Source organism: Anas platyrhynchos, chromosome 1 (assembly GCF_047663525.1).
Source record: "Anas platyrhynchos isolate ZD024472 breed Pekin duck chromosome 1, IASCAAS_PekinDuck_T2T, whole genome shotgun sequence".
In the NCBI taxonomy this organism is placed as follows: Eukaryota; Metazoa; Chordata; class Aves; order Anseriformes; family Anatidae; genus Anas; species Anas platyrhynchos.
This window is the reverse complement of record NC_092587.1, coordinates 78,200,001-78,223,148: the sequence shown is the minus strand read 5'-3', so window position 1 is coordinate 78,223,148 and position 23,148 is coordinate 78,200,001. Positions and strand designations below refer to the sequence as shown.

The 23,148-nt window shown below is 40.8% G+C and overlaps 1 protein-coding gene across 1 annotated transcript in view; it reads right to left on the bottom strand.

Annotated features, from left to right (window-relative positions):
• ANO2 (anoctamin 2) overlaps window positions 1-17,842 on the bottom strand; it is a 199,318-nt gene extending 181,476 nt beyond the window's left edge. Inside the window, exons 1-4 of the mRNA XM_072042539.1 lie at window positions 17,588-17,842; window positions 17,273-17,483; window positions 10,347-10,528; window positions 5,051-5,434 (exon numbers count right to left, since the gene is read on the bottom strand). Of these exons, the coding sequence (XP_071898640.1) occupies window positions 5,051-5,434; window positions 10,347-10,528; window positions 17,273-17,291 (585 nt within the window). The 5' untranslated portion in view covers window positions 17,292-17,483; window positions 17,588-17,842. The remainder of the gene's footprint in view (window positions 1-5,050; window positions 5,435-10,346; window positions 10,529-17,272; window positions 17,484-17,587) is intronic.
• Between the last annotated feature and the right edge of the window lie 5,306 nt (window positions 17,843-23,148).

Genomic DNA, 23,148 nt, shown 5'->3' with positions numbered 1-23,148 from the left:
CTCCAGCCACACACCGTGGGCCCCGGATATCAAAGCCAGGGACTAGGACAATGATGAACTGGAAGAGATCAGGTTCAAGACCTTCTGAAGAACCTAAAGGTGCACAAGTCCATGGGACCCGATGAAATTCATCCAAAGATCCTGAGGAAAATGGCAAATGAAGTTGTTTTGCCACTGCCCATTATATTTGAGAAGTTGTGGCTGTCCAGTGAAGTTCCCACTGATTGCAAAAGGAGAAGCATAACTCCCATTTCTATTAAAGGAAAACAGTAAGACCCAGGGAACTACAGGCCAATCAGTCTCACCTCTGTGACCAGCACAATCATGGAGCAGATTCTTCTGGAAAACATGCTAAGGCACATGGAAAAAAAAGAGGTGATTGGTGAGAGCCAACATGGCTTTGCTAAGGGCAGATCCTGCATGACAAATCTGATGGCCTTCTATGATGGGATTACAGCACTGAAGGATAAGGGAAGAGCACCTGACATCATCTACCTGGATTTGTGCAAAGCATTTGACACTGTCCTGCATGATATCTTTGTCTCTAAGTTGGAGAAACATGGATTTGATGAGCAGACCACTCAGCGGATAAGGAATTGGCTGGATGGTCACACTCATAGAGTTGTGGTCAATGGCTCAATGCCCAAGTGGAGATCAGTGTTTCTCAGGAGTTGGTATTGGGACCAGCATTAACACTTTTGCTGGTGATTTGCACAGGGGGATCGAGTTTGCCAGTGACACCAAGCTGTGTCATGTGATTGACTTGCTGGAGGGAAGGGGTGACATCCAGAGGGACCTGGATAGGCTTGAGAGGTGGGCCTGTGTGAACATCATGAAGTTTAACAAGGCCAGGTGCAAGATCCTACATCTGGGCCAAGGCAATCCCAAGCACAAATACAGGCTGATTGGAAAATGGATAGAAAGCTATCCTGGTTTCAGTTAGAACAGAATTAATTTTCTGTGTTAATTTTCTGTGTGGTGTTTAGCTGCCGGCCGGGTTAAACCACGACAAAAGCCAACCTTGTGAGAAGGACCTGAGGTTGCTGGAAGACAAGAAGATTAACATGAGCCATCAATGTATGCTTGTAGCCCAGAAAACCAACTGTATCCTGAGCTGCATAAAAAGAAGAGTGGCCAGCAGGGCAAGGGAGGTTATTCTCTCCCTCTACTCTGCTCCTATTAGACTACACCTACAGCACTGCATTCAGCTCTGGGGCCCCCAGCTCAACAAGGATATGGACCTATTAGAAGATGTCCACAGGAGTGCCACAAAGGGGCTGGAACACCTCTCCTGTGAAGACAGGCTGAAGGAGTTGGTGTTGTTCAGCCTGAAGAAAAGGCGGCTCTGGAGAGACTCATTGCGCCTTCCAGTACCTAAAGGGTGCCCTACAGGAAAACTGAAGAGGCACTCTTTGTCAGGGACTGGAGTGAAAGGACAAGAAGAAATTGCTTTAAACTAAAAATAGGTAGATTTAAATTAGATATTGGGAAGGAATTCTTTCCTATGAGTATGGTGAGTCACTGAAATAGGTTTCCCAGAGAAGCTGTGGATGTTCCCATCCCTGGCAGTGCTCAAGGCCAGGCTGGCTGGGGCTTTGGGCAACCTGGTCTGGTGGAAGGTGTCCCTGCCTATGACAGGGGGATTGGAATTAAATGATCTTTATGGTCCCTTCCAACCCAAAGTATTCTATGATTCTATGATTATATGAATAGCAAATTTCCTTTTCTGTTCTATTATTTCCACCAAATATCAATTCCACATAGCCCTAAATTATGCTAACTCAACTGTTTTTTTTTCTGGGAACAGGCTACCCTGGACCACTCAAACATTTTTGTTTGAAGATAAGATTATCAACCAAAGAGTTCCTTGGACTGGATCTGCCACTTGTGGTTTCCAACAACACACAAAGACTGAAAGTTAATGGGGGCAGTATCTGTTATATCACATAAATAGAGGCTATGAATCAGGTATGACTTTAATATGGAAGATGGTGAGAAGGTTGTCACATCTCATTAGTGTGGCCCGTCATTATGTGTACGCAATGTCACATTAGATGGAGAGATGTAACACATTTATGTGCCAATTGACTTCACTGTGCACTTTGCCTTGTACATGCAAAATATTAATTCAGTTTAAAACAGACAACAACAACAAAGGCTATATTAAAAGGCAGAAGAAAACCTTTCTTTGGAGAAAACAACAATAATGATTGACAGAAAATTATAAGGAAGTTGAAAACTAGACACAAATTGCTTAATTGATTTAATAATAACTGGGTTGATACAGAGACAGGCTGTAATCCTGCCTATTTTCACATAATGTAAAAAAAGATTAATACTTCCCTCTCCACATGTAAATTAAACATCTTCATTCATCTGTTTGCTTCTATTCTTTTACCCAACAAACTGACAATATAAATGAGATTAGTATCAGTCTGTAGTTATTCGGCATATAAAAACAAAACCATCACATGTTCACAAATATGTCATCCTGGAAAATCCCAGTTTTTCAAAAGGATACTTTTATAGTTTGTTAGATTGTTGTGATGCTATCCTGTGTTCCTAGAGATGTACTTTCTGTCATCTAAATAATTTTAGCCTATAAAAGCTGGAAGAATCTCCTTTGAGGTCAGCAGATTGACTAACCCAATGCAAAACATGCTGCGCTTAGTTCCTTTAGGCTAATTGATTTTTTAGTCTTCACAAAGTAGGGCTATTCAGAGACACAGATTAAGCTTTCTTCCAACCACAAGATCAGAGGCCATTTGAAGTCATTAAATGCTAAATCATTAAATTCTGCATCTGCTAAATCAGAATAAACTGTATATTTCTCATTAAATATATCCTTCACGATTTCCACAGTATCAGTAAAAAAGGACAGTGGTCTGATCCATTTTATTCTTCTGTTCAAGCAGTGGGGTTAACAAGAACCAGATATGCACAGGCCCTACAAAAGATTACTTTTTTCATCTGTAGGTCACCTAGAAAGGATAGTGCAGAGATGATACAGCAGATTCCCCTTTTGCCACATCACTTTCTATTACTGCTACTTCATGTAAAAGCCGTACTGACACAGAAAAAGAACTAAAAGCCATATGCCTTGGACAGAAAACTAAAAAGGATCATGCATAGTCCCTTCTAGATTCTCTGGAGATCCCAGAAGGAAAAAGCTTCCCCTTTTGATTAGACAGATTTTGTGTCTGTATGGATGTGTGGGCTACATACATACACATACAGGAATAGAAAAGTGAAGGAATTGAACTTTTTGTAATTTTCAAAATTTATAATTTTTTTACCCATGATAAAAATGCTCAACAAATAATTTCCTTGGAGCTTTCCAGTTCATTTACAAAAAGCTTTTCTCTTCAAAAAGAAAACTGTGACTAAAAAGATTCTTCTCGATCAGATCTTTATGACATCATTTATTACTTTTGTGTTATTTAAGAGTAAACATTATCACCTGGAAGGGATGCAAGCCAAAATTTTGAATGCAACTCAACTTTGAGTAAGATATGGGTCAAATAATCAAATCCAAAGCTCCTGCTAGAGTTGTTATCTCTGATGAAATTCAGAACTGAAAAAAAATCTCCAAAAACAGCTGTTCTCATTGGATTTATGCAATCTGGTTACAAAAAAATATTGGAGTAAGACCGTCATGTGTTAGCAGTATTGAACCTGAACACCAATGCTTAATACAAAAGAATCAGGATCTGAGATCACTTTTTTTCCATTCAGTGCAACGATGGCCCAGCCTAGCTATACAGTGAAATACAACCCAAAGCCACCTGCAACTCAGCAAACAGAACAAGGAAGACGATAAGAGTCAAAAGGCCTTTCTATTCCTTTTTATTCCTGCCAGTGATTTAATGTGCTCTTGCTATGCTAAGTCAGCTAGTCTCAAATTTTCAGATGCAACCTGTGCGCATTTTGGAAGTGTTTACTGGTTGCACTGAAAGCAATATAAGCTACAAGTGCTCATCATCTCTAGAAAGAAGCCATAAAATGTCAAAAACAACATAAAGCACCTAAAGCTAGAACCCAACAAGGACTTTCCTTCAACAGATAGAAATACCTATGGTTTTCAAAAAGACAGTCAAAGAGATAGCACAGAGCTCAATGCAACAGCAAGGGATTTTCCCCATGCTCAGTTCACCAACGGGCTGCAGACTCTTTATATAGTGACAGTCAAGTAATGTAGCCAAAACTTGCAGCAGATATGATTATAGCACTTTGCAGTACCACACACATATGGTGAGAATAAGCACAGTAAAGCCTGGGAGTTCTTCTTCAACTTCTTCTGTTGCAATGTAAAAGCTGTTTGTTTTATACATGGAATGAAGAAAATGACACAAAACTTATGCATAGCTGGAAAGAAGTTAGGATTCAGACTGAAAATGAAATATGAAATGTCCTGGCAACACTTTGTATTCCAAGAAATTACTTAAAATAGCTTTTCTTCATTGTAACAATATTGAAATGTAAACACTTCTTCTTTTTTCAAGAAAAATGTGTTTACCACAAGCCATAAGGACATTTAGATAAAGAAATATGTTTTCCACTGGAGTAAGATCAAAATTTCTACTCAACTGCACATTAAATAACCAAGTATTTTTCACACAAGAAGAACTAAGCAATCCTCTCCATCTTCTTCTTGGCCTCACTCTGTATTTTAGACATGTATAAAGCAGCTCATATAATTTACTTCTGAAGATATGAATTCAAAGCTGCAGTGGCAACATCTGATCAAGGGACATTCAGCCCTGAACTACTCTGATAGTATCAACTACTCGGATAGTAACAGGGTATCTTCAGGATAGGCTCCTTAAACTGACCATAAAATACATCATGGATGTCCTACACATAAAGTGTAAACCAGGGCAGGAGTAAAGGCAGGCTAGGCTCTGCTGCAGGGCCACAGCCTGTCTACTGGCCCACCACCATGGCCTGCCCATGCTTACATCCCCTGCGTAGTCATCTCCTGCAACAAGACATCCATTAGCCCCACCAGGTACCCAATGCTGTGCAGGAGGCACAGCTTTCCCACTCTTACCTCAGCGTCTTTCTCAATCTCTAGCCCTGCTGCCACCAGGTTGTGTTCATACTCCTCCCTCTGCAGTCGCTTCTCTTCCTCCAGGGCGTCCAGTGGGCCCAGCTCTATCATCTGAGCCCCCAGCAGCTCCTGTGGGATGTGCTGGCCACTGTCTGGCTGCAGCTTGAGGCGACCCTTCCTGGTTTCTCCATTTGAAACAACAGTCATGGAGCCTGCCCTGTTCATTGGCTCTGGTGAACTGGCCCCATGCTGGTGCTGGGCAAGGCGTTTTCGGTAGTGGTAGGCTAAAACATAGTCGACCTTTCTCTTGCTGTCCCTGAAGTGCATGCCACTCACAGAGTCCACAGCCCCTCCTTGGGTCCCATCCAGGTAATTGTTTATAATCTGAAAGGGAAACACATGAGTATCATGAATTGAAAACCCTAAAGTCCAAGGAGAAGCCAGGCCTAGTGTCTGACAAGCACTTTAAAGCATTAGATGAGCAGAGCAAAAATTGGAGATTAACTGGGGATACGTATGATCCTTGTCCTACGTATGACCCATACGTATGATACGTATGAAACTTGTACTCTGCAGATCGGATTGAATCACATTGAGCTCTTCTGACTGTAAACAAATTAGAGTGTCTAAAGACAGTGACCTTATCTAGCACCACGGGATAGCTACCTATCCGACACGTGGGTACAGACGTGCATGCCAATGCTGTCTTTTGGTTTATGTGTAAACAGACTATATAGGATACCACATCAGCATTTTAAAATGGGATTGAGAATTGGGAACAAAGATCACATTACAATTTGGGACATAAAAAAGGATGAGCTGTGGAGCAAAGATGGTCAGGGAACCAAAGTAGGTGACTGCGTGCAGGAGTAAAAAGGGACTGGCTCCAGCTAGAACAAGAAAAAGTTCCTCAAAGTAGTATCAGGGCAAGAAGGCAGGGCTGGACAGAGATGACTTGTCAAATACCAGGGATTAGAGAGAATAAACCCCATGGATAGCTAACAGTTAATGTGTATTTTAATCTATCATGAGAAGAATATGTGACTGAACATATTCTTTACATATTTCTTTACATACTTTACATAATTCTTTCTGCTGTAACATCACAGAAGGAAATCAACCATAACCATTAAAATTGCCTATGTTCTACTTGCTATTACTGTGGACCATCTCTGCCACCTCATCTCCACTATCCAAAACCTTCTGGCATGAAACTACTTCCATTCTACCACCACCACCCCACCCTACGGGGGACAGCAATTCTGCAGAATCTGTGTTGAACACAAAATTGTTAAAAAGCACCCTTTCTAGCTCAATACTGTATCTTAAAACCCTTCACAGAGCTCTACTGTGTCATTTATTAAAGTGACACCAGCACTTAAAAATGGGGAAATACATTCAAGCATATAAATATGGTCAAGCAAATAAATATGATTCAAATCAATGAACCCCTAATTTAATTCCAGCTATTTATGGATCCCATAGGTGGCTATACAAGCAAAATTTTGACAGGTACCAGTTAAGGGTTTCTTTCTCTCCTTACCTCCCCCTCTATCACATGCACCAGTAGTCCTGAATTCAAAGCTAACCAAGCAAATTGTATGGCAGTTTTGGCATTTGTTAACGCAACATGAATACTTGAAGGCTTTAGACATATGTGCATATTGTTAAATACACCAACAGCTCCCAAATTCTTGTTTTTTATTGCTTCTCTTCACATCTCAGTTTCTCACAAAGTAGCTTTCAGTCACCATATCCTTTAATAAATCATTTTTGTATGCATACTCCGTCCTTCTTTATTTCATGAAATTATCACATAATCTGTTCCACACATTACACATATCACACACATTATGTGTATAGCATATGTATAGTCCCTTTAGGCACATCTAAACTTACACTCAACAATAGATTCTGGCAAAATATAAAACTGCTCAGGAGATAGCACTTTATTGCAACTCCCCATTTCCTAGTTAGGTCCATTTTCATATAGTACTCACAGGCAGTCCATGCAAACTTTCATGATCCATCTTTGCCACAATGAAGAAAATCCTGTTCCAGATTCCTAGTCTCCCTTCCGGAGAGTTTCACACAATACAGTGCAGAAGTAATGATGTCACCACTGCCTGGTTGCTGGCACAACACAATGCATTAGTTGACTCTAGAGAAAATGAACTCCAAATATCCTCTCCTCTCTTACTGGCAAGCGTGGGCAGAAATAAGATGCTCAAACAAATGCAGAAGAGAGAACAAGGAGGCTGGGAACATGAAAAAGCATTAAGAGATTTTCCTGTTTATTACCTGTGTGTAGCCAGCTGCCACAACCCTGCCACCTGAGAGATCACCATAGCAACATTAGATGTTGTTGGAGTTACACAAAATAAAATGAGGAGATACAGTAGTTCCACTCTCCCTGTCTTGTAGACTCTTGCTTATTCCTCCCCAGCCACTCTTGGAAGCAAAGTGCCATTCCCCATTATTATGGGTTTCTATTGAACAGAGAATGTCAAAATTCCCACAAAATTCTGTGAAAGCGTTTTCTGACCCTAAATATGCAATACTTTATTCACCATGTCACCTTCTGGCACAAGAAGGCCTTATCAGAGAGAAACACAAATTAAGTAAATTGCAATTTGCAAAACACCACTGAAAAAATTATTAAGATCTTTCTCTCCTTCTCACTGCCCTTGCAGAAATCAGAATCAGTGATCTAAATTACCATTTTCAATCCTAGACTCATTGCTTCTTGATGTTTTCAAGACAAGCAGCCAGTACACCAAGCAATGAGAATATCTGAAAGTAGGATCGGCATTTCATGACAGTTTTATTCTATTCCTCTAATAGCACATATATCACTACAAACATATCCCAAGAGGTCTCTCCCCTAACAGCTATGCTGTGAAGACTGCAGCCTCACTATGTTTCCATCTTCCAGTCCAGCTCAAATTAACTCCTAGGTATGTGTTGACCTATGATTTGAAAAAAGATTAGTTTACAAGAACAGTTTAGTCATCAACCTGCAGATCTTTTCATGACCCAGGGTGCCCTGAGCTGGAGGAACATAACAGTGGGAATGATGAACTCCCAACTGACCCTGAACATGTGCTGGATTTGCTGCTCTGCCTGGATCTATACAAGTCTATCGATCCAGATGCGATTCATCCCATGGTGCTTAAAGAGCTGGCTGTCGTCATCACGGGACCTCTCTCAATTATTTTTCAATGCTCTTGGGAATTTGGAGAGGTCCCAGTAGACTGGAAGCTGGCAAATGTTGTGCCAATTTTCAAGAAGGGTAAGAAAGAAGACCCTAGCAATTACAGGCTTGTCAGTCTCATGTCAGTGCCTGGTAAAATTATGGAGAAGATGATTCTTGAAGTTATTGAAGCGCACCTGGGGGACAATGCGGTCATTGGTTCCAGCCAACGTGGGTTCATGAGGGGTAGGTCCCGCCTAACAAATTTGATTTCCTTTCATGATAAGATCACCCATCTAGTCAATCAAGTCGATTAATCAATCAACCAGCTGATGTGATCTTTTTGGACTTCAGCGAGGCTTTTGACATGGTTTCCTATAGGATCCTACTGGACAAAATGTCCAGCATACAACTTAACAAAAACATCATACAATGGGTGAGCAATTGGCTGATGGGCAGGGCTCAAAGGGTTGTGGTAAATGGGGCCACATCTGGCTGGCAGATGATCACTAGTGGAGTCCCTCAAGGCTGCATTTTAGGGCCAGTCCTCTTCCATGTCTTTATAAATGATTTGGATATAGGACTAGATGGTGTTTTGAGCAAATTTCCTGATGACACCAAACTTGGAGGAGTTGTGGACTTAGATGAGGGTGGAAAGGCCTTGCAGAGAGATCTAGACAGGCTGGAAAGCTGGGCGATCACCAACCACATGAAGTTTAACAAAAGCAAGTGCCAGGTCCTGCACCTGGGTTGGGGCAACCCTGGCTTTACGTACAGACTGGGTGATGAGATTTTTGAGAGCAGCCCCGCAAAGAGGGATCTGGAGGTTGCAGTTGACAGCAAGTTGAATATGAGCCAGCAGTGTACCCTGGCAGCCTGGAGGGCCAACTGTATCCTGGGGTGCATGGAGCACAGCATTGCTAGTTGGTCGAGGGAGGTGATTGTCCCGCTCTACTCTGGGCTGGTGTGGCCTCACCTCGAGTACTGTGTGCAGTTCTGGGCACCACAGTACAAAAAGGACATGACAGTGTTGCAGAGTGTCCAGAGGAGGGCGACAAAGATGGTGAAGGGCCTAGAGGAGGAGACATATGAGCAGCTGAGGTCACTTGGCCTGTTCAGCCTGGAGGAGGCTGAGAGGAGACCTCATTGCAGTCTACAACTTCCTTGGGAGGGGGAGTGGAGAGGCAGGTGACCTATTCTCTGTAAACACCAGTGATAGGACCTGTGGGAATGTTGTTAAGCTGAGGCAGGGTGTCCTGGTTTCAGTTAGGACAGAGTTAATTTTCTTCCTAGTAGCTGGTAGAATGCTATGTTTTGTCTTAGGATGAGAAGAGTGCTGATAACACACTGATGTTTTAAGTGTTGCAGAGCAGTGCTTACACTGAGCCAAGGACGTCTCAGCTTCTTGCTCTGTCCTGCCAATGGGCAGGCTGGGGGTACAGCAGGAGCTGGGAGGGGACAGACCCAGGACACCTAACCCAAACTAGCCAAAGGGGTATTCCATACCATCTGACGTCATGCTGAACAATATATAGGGGTGGCTAGCCAGGGGTGGGGGTAGGACTGCTCGGGGTTAGGCTGGGCATCGGTCAGCGGGTGGTGAGCAATTGAATTGTGCATCACTTGTTTTGTACATATTATTATTAGTACTATTACCATCATTATTGTTATTATTATTTTCCTGTCTTAATAAACTGTCTTTATCTCAACTCACAGGCTTCACTTTCCCATTTCTGTCCCCCATCCCAGAGAGGGAGGGGGGAGGGTGAGTGAACGGCTGTGTGGTGTTTAGCTGCCAGACGGGTTAAACCATGACACAGGGGAAGTTTAGGCTGGACATCAGGAAGAGGTTCTTCACTGAGAGCATGGCTGCACACTGAACAGGCTCCCCAGGGATGTAGTCACTTCACCAAGCCTGTCTGAATTTAAAAAGTGATCGGACTGTGCACTTAGTCACATGGTCTAAACTTTTGGGTAGACCTGTGCAGTGTCAGGAGTTGGACTTGGTGATCCTTATGGGTCCCTTCCAACTCAGGATATTCTATGATTCTATGACTATGAAAGGTATTAGAGGTATGTCAATGAACATAAAATCCTACTTACTGAACTGCTGTAGGACTCCATATGGTTAGCTGCTTCAAAAGATCCATTGACACAGCAGCTGTGCAAGGAAGGATGGTTTCGAGGAACAGTGAGGTATTTGCTGTTGCATGCTGAAAGAGAGTCTCTTGATGATGCTGCCTTCTGTCTGCTCAGACTTGGGTGTGAGGAAGCTAGAGGAAAGTCTGAGAATAAAAGAAATAGCGTTACATTAAGAAGGCTTTTGCACAGGTAGTTTCAGGTGCTGAACTTAAGTAAACGGAGAAAGGTGCACGCAACTGCAGAGGAGTAGCAGGTAATGTGAACTGCTGGAGAAGTGGGAACTTGGTTGTTCAACAGGATTTGTACTCCTGCACTTTAGCCACAAGATTAGAAGCTGGAAAATCTGTTCTTTGCAACTAGCCAAGGACCTCCTGCCTGAACATGAGCAAGCTGTGTGTTTCAAGTGACTGTACTGCGGTTCTATTGGAGCTATATTCATGCCAGATGGGAGAAAAATCACTGCAACTGAAGTGAGTCAAGTTTGCTTACAGTTTACAACTAGGCCTGAAGTGGAGTATTTTGGTTCTGGTGTAATGTGAACAAAATTAAGTGCAATCAGGTATAGATAGAAACTTCTGGCTAGCCGTCATTCTCTATTAAAAAGTTAAATTTTGGACAAACAATGGAGTGAAATTGTCATGAAGTACATTGAAGTTTATCCCTAAATGTTTTACTTTTAGGGACTAATGTCCTGTTTTGGATGTGTTTCCCATTTCTTTTATTGGCAAATTTCATGGGCACAAGGCAGCATAACTGGGACAGGTTTTTACATGCCATATCCTAATCACTACCACTGCCATCAGTAAGCTATATCTGTTGTACAGCAGTGTAGTACAACAGTAGAGTAAAAGAAAAATGTTTGGTCATGGGTAAGAAATGCAGTCAATAGAAGCAGTGACACAGGGAAAGAATGATGATAAAAAGTAAGGGTTACAGAAACTTGTGTAACATACAGATGTTTCATACTCTTTCCCCCTCTAGTGGTGCCATAACTATAAATGGAATTGATTGTTTTTTACCCATAGTTTCTCTGAGATGCTTATTCGGTTCAGAAACTGTGGCTTGGTCTTTGAAGCATTAGTGTTTTCTACCAGAGAGAAGATCCAGATGGAGCAGACCCATCTGCCCACAGAATTAGCCCCACTACCCCCAAAAAGATAAAACACCATGCTTCACCAGGAGGTACTTCTGTCTTTCCCAGGAAGAAGAAATAATTGGAATATTCATTGGCTCCCACATATCCAGGGAGACACTACATCCATGATATCTCTTCTTGCCTTCTTAGTAGGCAGTCCTAGCAATGCTTCAGTTCTTTTCCCCCACTTCTGCCTTCTGCCTAAGGGGAAAAAAAAAAAGTAGTTTCAACAGCCTAGTATAGCTATTTCCCAGTATGGGAGGAACTGCCCAATGAGATCTGCTGCACTGTGTTAAGACAATATGATTTCCCTCGTGGTGATGGAGACAGGGCAAGAGGAAGGCAGGAATAACTCTCTCTCTCTCAACGTTCATGTGACTGAAGAATATTTCTTCCAAAGTGCTGAGCCATCTAACTGGTGGCAGAAGTATCTTGAATTGCATCTCAGGAAAGGAAGAATTGAAGACATGAATATGCAGGAAACCTACGGAGTTGTGCAGTGATCATCTTCTTCAAATAATTCAAGGAAAATCTAAAAAGATTCATTCTTATTGATTGTGAAAACAGAATTTTGTGTCTCTCTCTCATTTGGGGTGGAGCAAGGATTATTTTTAAAAAGAAAATGCTTGAGGGGGGACGGAGTGGCCCCTAAAATTATGATTATTCCTATGATTCCTATCAATAACAAATTAGGGTCCTGCAGCACTTGAACCACTCAATGGATGACTCACCAGTTTTCCTTTTCTGATCTCTAAAGAAGACTCACACTTGTTTTACTTTAATGAAGCACATAATGATGCCACAAGGGAAACTCCAAGGCAAATAATTAATAACTGAAGCTTTCATTCCCAAAGGGTAAACATGGTATTTCTCCAGTATTTTCAGTCTAAGCCTGCAATATCTCACAAGACCTTTATACAGTCAATTAAATACTTTTCTTCCTAGTCCTTTTAGTTGAGCCTGGGAAAAAAAAAAAAAAAAGAAAAAAAAGAAAAAAAAAGGAAAAAAAAAAAGAAAAAAAAAGAAAAAAAAAAAGAAAAAAAGGAAAAAAAAGACATGCAGTCCATTTATAATAAAATAATTTCATTTCCATTGTGCTTCCTAACCTTCACAAACTGTGTCACAAACCTGAGGTTAATGTTAGTAAGCAGGCGAAGCCATCAGTGATGTCCAGTCAAAATAAGTTTTTAGATGGAAATGCAGTTTCTATGTCAAAATCTGGAAGACGCCTTTTAACCCAAAAGTTTTTCATCTTCCCAAATCAAACTGACTGAGCCAAAATGTTTTTCTCTGAACAAATTCCACATTTGACAGTACTTGCCGATAGTACACAGCTCCTCAGGGGCTTGTACTTCAGATGCTTCCTGACCTTCTACCCTGCAAGCCTTTACGACATCTGGCCTTACATGTTCTCATTCTGTAAATATTCTAGAGGAATTAGTATTGATAGAAACAATCTGTGTGTACATGTGCACGTCTGTATATATACATATATATATTTGTACATAAACAGATGCATATCTTTGAGGTGTGTATGTACACACACAAACACACACCAAAGCTACACCCCAGAGAACAGTGGTGGAGTGAATTCCGCCTGGAAAACAAGTGTTCAAGAACTACATTTATTTTCAGAAAAATGGCATGGGAACCTTTCCTTTAGTCAAGCTTCTTCAAGTTGCAAATGGCTTACAAGGACACAGTACCTTCTCAACAGAGTTTAAGACGTGCACACCACCAAAAGTGGAAGAACTAAGGAGGATGTCTTAAAGGACCATGCTGCTTGTGAAATATGCAATAAGGAGCCATCCTTATTAGGAGATCTGTATTAATCTTGAGTAACAGCCAATTATCTGAGTGGTCCAGATGGTCAGATTATCATAGACAAAACCTCTGCAGAACATACTGTAAAAGATTTTGGCCACTCAGGGCACAGACAGTGGTCTGCTTTTGTTTATCATCCTCTCTTTCCAGTAAAGTATCAGAAATGACTATATTTCTGGGACACCACAGTGAGAAGTGTACTTGTAACTCACATGAAATCCTGTGCAAGGTTGTTCAAAATATCTGCTATTTAGCAGCATTGTTTGGTGAGTTTGCTATTCCTTCCATCCTCCAATGAAATATGAAAATGAATTGGTTTTATTTACTGTTCGTAGATAGCTTGACTTGAATGTGACTTTAAAGAATGTATGTATAAATAAGAAGATTTAACATGGTTATTATATACATGTGTTCTTTAGGTCCCTACTGAACTAATGGCTTCCCACTTCTGAACATGAACATCAAAAGAGACTGATTTCAATACAGCTAATCACACCTGTAAAAGCATGCAAGTATTTTAATCGCACTTTTTTTTTTAATTTTTTTTTTTAAGCTGCCACCCCTTGTCTCTTCAAATACTCCGAATTGTATGATTTCTCAATTCAAGAGTCACAAGGGAATGCATGCTAATTAATTGAGCCTTGGTCAACCTTAAAGGAAGCAGGATACCTAAGGATGTTCCTAGGAAAAATATTTTATGTAAGAAATACATTATGAAAGGGTTGTGAGGCATTGGAACAGGCTGCCCAGGGAGGTGGTGGAGTCACCATCCCTGGAAGTCTTCAAAAGACGTTTAGATGTAGAGCTTAGGGATATGGTTTAGTGGGGACTGTTAGTGTTAGGTTAGAGGTTGGACTCGATGATCTTGAGGTCTCTTCCAACCTAGAAATTCTGTGATTCTGTGATTTTTTCAATATCACTTGAAGGAAAGGTTTCATTACAGGTGATCTAGATTAGCATAGCTTCTTATTTGAATAAAAGAAGATTCAAGTTTGACCATTAAATTTTAAATATTTGGTATTTCTTCCTTCAGGTTAGTTTAAGATCTATTTAGATACTCAGCCTTCTTGTGCTTAACTACATGTTAAGCAAAAAATTATCCCCACAACACCATTAGGAAGTTTTCTCTGTAAGGAATATTTATTATTTGATCATATTCTGGAGTCTGGGAGGGAAAGGTCTGAGTGTAAGGCAGAATGTAAAGGGATACACTGAGATACTGATTCCTACCCAAGAGATTCTCATTTCTGAGTGTCCTGGAGGGTCAGGGTGTGACATTTCAAACAATATTAGGACAAGGTCCAGAAAGGCAGATGTACCCAGGCTGCCCAAGGCACTAAGCTTTTTAAAGGCATTTTTGCCCTTACCATCTTCAGTTTGAGAGGTACTGTTTAAGTGCTCAAACTGCAGGCTGCAAATTTAGATCTCTCCTCTCTTGGTGAAAACTCATCTACGGAGAAGAAAATAGGAAGTGGCAAACCTGGGGGGAGGGGAGTATTCTGTTCCTAGCTCCACTTCTTCCTCCGATTGGTTGCATCCCCAGAATTATTCCCCAGGAGTTATAATGCTTGGGGGATATGGCTGGGAGAGTGTGATAAAGGTGGAAAACAGACAATGGATTGTATGGAGCCTACTGCCTACTGTAAACCTTAGCAGGACTGTTCTTTCTCTGATCTTGTTTTAGCCCTTTTTACTACTTCCCATAAGCTTCCACTGAGTTACTCCTCTCCAGGGTAGTCCACATACACTCAAGTATGAAATTTGCTTTAATTTGCTCCACGATGCATAGTTTTCCTATTAGCTACTGGTGAGAGCATTAGACAATTCGAAAAGCTTTGCCTGTTTTTAATTCCTACAATTCTTAAAAAGCACTAATGGTAGTTTGGAAAACATAATGAAGGGAACCGCTGTCTTCTGTAGTTACGTTGAATTTGGTGGAGTTGTGTGCAAGGAGTAATTCTGGCACAAAATGAGCATCTTCCCATATTACCATGCACTTTGAGACTGTAACGTTTCAGGAAGCTGTTAATAAGCAGTAAGACAGAACATTTTGTCCTAATCCTCTGGCCCTTAGGGTGAACGTATATTCACAGATTCTTTAAAGAATTACTTGCTTAAAGGATAACAACAATACTCATAAAAACATCCTAGGGAAAAGAATGGCAGGGAGCAGCAAGAGTCACCTGCTTCACAGGGTAAGGTGAGCCAGGAGCAGAGTGTGATGGAGCAGAACAGCGAGTGACCCCACTGACAGGGAGTCCAGGTGTAAGAGCAGCAAGTCTGGGTCAGAATCAGGGACAGAGTGATCTGGGTCAGTCACAGCTCAGCAATCCCCCGGAAAGGCATCAGTGACACAGCAAGTCCAAGGCCAAGTCAGGAAGCTGAGCCCTCACCTACAGGTCAGGACCAGACTAACAAAGGTCCAAGATGGAGCACAGATATAGCTGCTGATCAGCTTGAGACTTAGCATAAGTGGAGGCCAGCAGTAAAGCCACAGCTTGCAAAAAACTGTTTTTGAGGGAAAGAAGGGGTAGGTCCTCCCTTCTAGCTTCCTTCACAACAGCTATGGTCAGTGAGGGAGCTGGACATTGACTCAGCCAGCTATACTCTTTGACGTGACAAGCTGAGTATTTAGAGGTGGAATGCACTGGTCCTGAACTGTTGCCAGAAACATTGCAGCACCTCAAACAGACAGGGGCAGGAAAGTGGAAGTTCCTTGCTGGCATGGACCTGCCCAAATAACTCTGGTCACAGACACAAATGTAAAAGCCTGTGGTTGCACTCGTTTGGTAGATGCTCATGGACCTTCACTTCTGACATTAGGAACAGGAAGAATGCACCTGAGTTAAAAGAATTGCTCACTCACCTCTAACACACACCATGAGCATGAGAGTCTTTTAAGGGATGCAAGACTATGAGTCAAGAATGAAGGAAGAGGAACAGAGCTGTGGATAAAGACATGGGAACCAAACAGTATAAACCAAAACTGGAAATGCTTTGTGAGCTGTTGAATTAACTGAAGACTTAATGGAGCTGTATCTATATAATACAGCTGTGCATACATGCTCACTTTTTTTTTTCTTTTTTCTTCTTTTTGCTTTTCCAAAGCTGTCTCTAAATATAGATATTACAGAAAGTACCTGATTTATCCCACATTACATGTATAACAGAACAAATTCAAACAGTGAAGAAGGATCAGGAATAAAAAAAAGGACATCAGAGGAATGCTACAAAGACTAGCATTAGGCCTTAAATCTAATCGCTGTTTGCACACTGCAATTTAATATATTCAATTAATTTTATAAAGGCAACTGTATGGGAGAACACAAAAGCAGGACTCTGTGAACTTCAGGATTGTTTCCTGTTCACAACAGAGCTACAAGACCCAGAAACGCTAAGACACAATGTCTGGAAACAACAGAGTTCTCATCTGTAACAATAAACAAATAGCACTACAATATTATCACTGAACAATATTCTGAACTCCTACACTGGGAACTCAAACACAAAAGATTTTACACACTGAGCAGATTTATTCCTTGCATATGGGAACTGAAATCTCAGTGCATTCAGTCATCTCTGAAAAAGGATATTGTCCTCTTCCCCAGTTGCACTGCAATAAGGATAACACAGAGGAAAACAGCAGAGCTCCAGAAAAAGAGGTTTGCCTACTGATTTTCTTTTCCACATGAATCACAATGCTGCACTCCCAAGACTTCTGAAGAAACAAACTGTGTGTGTGTCTCTGTGTTTTATCTCTGAGCTGTTTGTATGTAACCTGGGCCACAAACTTTTTTTTTTTTTTTTAAAAAAAGGTCGTGAAAGAAGACAAGTTCTTTGAAAGTATTCCTTTTCCTGTTCCCCACCCCCTTTCCATCTATTCAGCTGCATAGGCAGCAATTAACAACAAAGCAGAGAATAAACTTACCAGGTGCATGAGTTTCCATGTTGCCTGGAGGTTTGGCTGGAAGTTGTGACAGAGCTAATAGGATGTGGCTATGCTGATCATATGCACAATCTGTTTCTGCACTGTCTTAAGTTGTGAACAACATTAGCAGCTATTTCTATCCTGGCTTGATCCTTCTTTAAGCAAGCCAGACTGAAGCTAATTAGCCAGACCGTCTGTTTTGGTTATTACCCTGTAGAAGAAAGAGAGAGGAAAATGGCAAAACTCCCGTGACCTGAGACGCCATGGTGATTCTCTACTAGAAGTTCAGCATCTTGTCTTCATGTTCCATAATACCTCAGCAAGCAATGTAACAACATATTTTGTCCTAACTCCACAAAAGGCAGCAGAGGAAAGGAAGAAAAAGCTAATGCAAAACCAGGGTTCTGTAGCAGCCAGCTCTGTTTGAAAAGCAGTTCTTTCAAGAATTACACTTAAATCCCGGAGGTGGTTTCAGTGAGGAAGAGCGGCTGTATATCTGCAAAGCTTTACAGTGCTTCAAGGTAGGACGTAAGTGTGGTAACCTTTTTATAAGGCTGTATCTCAGGTACTCAAGTTACCTTACTGCCTGTATGCTGTCTTTCTTGCATGAAATATTCAGGGGATTATCTTGTAATCAACTGTATAGTCAGACTAAGTGATGGATCCTGCTTAGCCTTCAACCTTATATACCAGGAGAAAGGGTTATTCCTGACCTTCTGAGAAAGGACTTACATTTGCTAATGCTAATTGGAGACAGGTGAAATTATTTGAAGTTCAAGTCTTTTTCTTCCTTCAAGCTTATCTGTGACACTACAACAGTCTCTTTAATGCAAGAAGTGGGAATCGATTTGCTCAATGATAATAAAGTACACTGTTTCTGGTGGCATGTGAATTAAGGTTGCACACTGGGCTATAATCTGCAAGAGTAGCAGATGTCTATATCACAGAGAGAAGTCCTAGTATCTTATGTTAATATCAGAACTTCATTTAGAAACTGCCTTCAGATATAAAACAAGAAACATCCTGGCTTCCACAGCTTCTGGACTGATTGGTCTAAAAACTAATAATTACAGAAATTAAAAAATAAAAATTTAGAAATTACTATCAGGTGCTGTGTAAGCTTTCTAGAAGGGAAGATGTTACTTCAAACAGCTTGCACACTAGTCTATGCATACTAGTTTTGAGATTGTATGTCTGATTTTATTATTTTAATTGCATGAGCACCCCATCCATTTGAATAAATGAATCCCACTTTAATCAAATGTCCACAGCTCTTCTCCAGCTACATTTCAGACTTACTTGTTATGGAGCAAGGGGTAACAATGTAGAACTATAGAATACTCCATTGGAAGCATCTGTTGAACTGCTTTTCTGTGTTGATGTTTTATAAGCAATTATTCTACTCCTTGGATAGATAGCAAACCTACTGCTACACTTATCTCTGGGAGAAGGCAATGAAAAGTTGCTGAAAATTATGCAATTTTATATTTATATTTTATTTTGATATTTTATGCTGCATGAACTAAAAGATAAAACAGAAAGGCACACCCGCTAATTTTGAGGAAGTTTAGGGATGTAGGGCCAGGTTCTACCAGGATCCCTATGGACACAAACTCTTCCTACATGGGTTCAAATTATTAGCTCCTATAAGCCATGACGATGGGTCCATTACAGGTAATACAGTTAGTACAGGTAATAAATAATATACAGAGGAAGCAATAAGATAGGAAGCAATATCCAGCTAGTCAAAAAGGAAATGGGTTTGTTTGGGCGATTTTTGTTTGCCTGTTTGTGTTAGGACATTTTCCAATAGAGAAAATCATATCATCTTTGTGTTTCCTAGGGTATCTGGATACAGTGTTAGCTGATAATGTAAAGCCAGAGCAAATAATGCCAATATAGCAGATTGTGTTTCACCTTCTGTAGAGGCACTTGGAAGTCTGTAAAAGTCAGCAGAGAGATTACATGCCTTTAATAATTAACAGGTTTTATAAGATTCCTTCCCAAATCCATTTAATGTTCATGTAAATCTATCTTGTATCATGTTCATCAATCCAACTGGTCTTCTAAAGTGATTAGATGTATTTTCAATCATTGGTGGAAATGCAAAAACAAAGATATGTAGCTCAAAACAAGACTCGCAAGCAGTACACCCAAGTTAAAAATGATGTCTTTCAAAGCCTGAATTCTGCTGGTAAGTGTTAATTATACTTTCTGTTGTACAGCATGGTTCTGCTGTTTTGGCATGTTACTACTGTTTGTGTGTACAGCTGTCTACTAAGCAGGCACTTGATTACAGGCCTGAGTTTATTCTTCACTTCTTCTAGGAAAGAATACTGCTGAAAAGAGAAGAACTGTACTAAAATACAACTGGACTGTGCAGAAGGTAATTGAAACCTGCAGGGAGGAACTCTGAGCCAATTTCTTTACTGACATCACCAGAAAGACAGGTTGCCTGAGGTAGGCTGCCTGAAAAAAGCTTGCTTCTCATACTAGCAGGTGAGGGCCAAAATTCTATGTACTTTCTCAGCCTGTTAAGGGTGCTGCTATAGTATTCCCTTCCTTTTTCTCTTTCTCACTTGTCTGTTCCTATGACAAATTTTCAATGAAAACACTACTTTGGCCTTATGCACCAAGCACTACAGGACCTTGGCTTTGCTTGTCATAAATAGGTGCTAGACAGACATGATTAATAACAGCCTTGACCATACAAAAGTCCACAGAACTCTATTCTGTAAGGAAAAAACACTAAGTTCTCATGAGATACATTGTGTGACCACTTTAGTCCATGTACTGGCATAGATGTTTGAAAGCAAAATTGCAGCCAAGCAAGATGACAAAAAGCCATTTAGCGTGGGGCATATTCTTGAATTGGTCTAATGTTTTAATACAGATCTGTTTGTCCAATTATATTGAACTACAAATGCTATGAGATTGATCCTATAACCCAGCATTTTTCCGATAAATTACTTGGCTCTCCTCAGGAAAAATGTTAATTGCTTTCATCTGAAAGTAAATATCTTTATTTCAGTTTGTTTCTCCCATGAAATGCTTAGACTTTTCTTATTAAATTAGGTTGTCCTTTTTTTTCTTTTTTTTTTTTTCTTTTTTTTTTTTTTTCCAGCTGTGATAGAGTTCATTCTATTCCTAGTAGCTGATATGGTGCTGTGTTTTGGATTTAGGATGAGAATAATACTGATAACACGCTGATGTTTTAGTTGTTGCTGAACAGTTCTTAGACCAAGTCAAGGACTTTTCAGCTTCTCATACTGACAGCCAGCAAGGAGGCTGGGGTAGCACAAGGAGCTGAGAGGGGACAGAACCAGGACAACTCACCCAAACTGGCCAAAGGGATATTCCATGCCATATGACATTGTGTTGAACAATACAGCTGGGGAAGTTGGCTGGGGTAGCTACTGCTTGGGGATGGGCTGGGCAAAGGTGAGGAGGTGCTGAGCAATTGCATTGTGCATCAATCACTTTATATATTTTTGTTATTATTATTGTTATTAGTATTATAATTTCCCCTTCTTTTTCTGTCTTATTAAACTGTCCTTAGCCCATGAATTATTAACTTTTTTTTTTATTCTCTCCCCCATCCCAATAGAGTTGGGAGCGGAATGAGCGAACGGCTGTGCAGTGCCATTGTGGCTTAACCCGGCAGACTGCTAAGGACCACATAGCTGTTTGCTAAGCCTCCCCTCCCCTGCAAGTGGGATGGGGGAGAGAATCAGGAGGAAAAAAGGTAAAAGTTCATGGGTTGAGAAAAAGACAGTTAATAGGACAGAAAAGGAAGAGAAATAACAATGATGATGATATTAACAATAATAAAATGTATAAAGGAATTGATGTGCAAGGCAACTGCTCATCACCTAGCAGTCAATGCCCAGTCTGGCCAAAAGTAGCAGTTCCCTCTGCCCCTCAGCCACCCACTCCATATTTACTGTTCAGCACGATGTCATATGGCATGGAATATCCCTTTGGCCAGTTTGGGTCAACTGTCCTGGTTCTGTCCCCTCCCAGCTTCTTGTGCACCCCCAGTCTCCTCGCTCACAGGGCTGTATGAAACGCTGAAACGTCCTTGATTCGATGCAAGTACTAAAACATCAGCATGTTATTGACACCATTCTCATCCTAAATCCAAAATACGACACCATACCAGCTACTAGGAGGAAATATAACTGTCTCATAGCCAAAACCACGACGGGTGCCTAGCTACCTGCTGGTTTAAGCCACAACAGAGTTAGAAGTAATTGAAGCAAGAATGTTTGCCTGTTTGTTGGACAGACTTTTAATTGAACACTGTCCATCCACTTTGCTGCTGAAGAAAATGCTAGCTATGCTCATCTGATTTTTCAATGGTTACAGAAAACTGTAGCCCCATCTCTGCCCTGTGGATGTTCTTGTGTGTCCTTCCCATGTGGATAAGCTGGTGCTTGGCTTATACAATTACCTAATTAGAAGGCCTGTCTGAAGCCATGAAGGCTGCAATCCTTTCAGCTTTTGCAAGCTAAGAAATGTCAGTCTGGGTCAAGGCACTAAATGAAAATGAAGGGGCAGCCCAGTGGTGGTAAGCAGAAGAGAACAACATTGCTTTTCACCTTCTATCTACCCCTTTTCTCTAGTCCTCTCTGATGTTACAGCAGTTGCTCTCTTTCAGCAGTTGCTTATTTGCAGCATCAGATGAATTGCCATGCAGTTGATTACCCGGAGGACCCAAATCCATCTGTCAGGATGCTTAATATCTGGAGGCAGCTATAGCGATGGAGGAAAACTGGTGACAGATCTACTGCAGTAAGTGAGGATGGTGCTAATTAAAACTTGTGTTGTTTTTGTTTGTTTTTTTACTCCCTGAGGTTATCATGGATTTATGTGTTTGATCCCCTTTTTGATCCTATGGCAGAATAAACAGACATTCAAGAGCAATATAGGGTATCTTGAATGAATAATAAGGAAAGAAAGGGCCTGCATGCTATATGTATTGAGTCCACAGCTGAATGGCAAAAGAGGAGGAGCAGGGATCTATCTGGTTCCTCTCTAAAAGGAGTATAACTTGCCTATTAAGTTGAAAGCATAGAGGGAGTTTTTCAAAAGAGAATGCTCTCAGAAGTGATGCTTCCAAAGGCAAACACTCGTGCAGATAAGGAGGTGTTTTGACCCATTTAATCACATGACGTTGGCATTCATGTGAGGAGAAGTGGCTCTTCACCTCAAAACTTTATTCACAGTTACCAGTGAGGCAATGGTGGAAATGCCCTCTGAAATGCCTTCCATATCTACAGATGCAAATGTAAATACTGCACAGGGACAACCTGATTTCCTGAGCTTTTCTGCTAGACTTTTCAGGAACACTCTTACCCTTCAGGACCTCTATATACACTTTTCATTATTTCAAGAAAGATTCTGCTAGATCTAGAGAAACTATGTTTTTTCACCCATAGCCTATTTCTAAGCTTTACAGATTTCATCAAAAAAGTTTGGAAAGTTTAGTGTTGACAACAACCATCTCCCATCTTCCCAGCTGATTTATCAGAAAGGTAACTCAATTCAACAAGAAGTTGGAATATTTCTTGTCTTGCAAAAGGATAAATGGAATAAACAGTTTTTTTCTTTTATACTTTTTTTTTTTTTTTAAATTAGTATCTCCCATTAAAAGTGCTTGACTGACACTAGATTCCACCAACAACCACCCTCTGGAAATCCTTTTCCCTTCTATATCCTGACCAGACCAAATGAAATTTAAATCCTAATAAATTTATCCCTGTCAGCAGTAACTAAATTAAATCTGCCACTGTCAATTCCATTTTTGAAAGAACACTAACTTTTTTAGCTAATGCAACAGTTGAAGTTCTGGCATCCCGAATAAGGAGAGATGA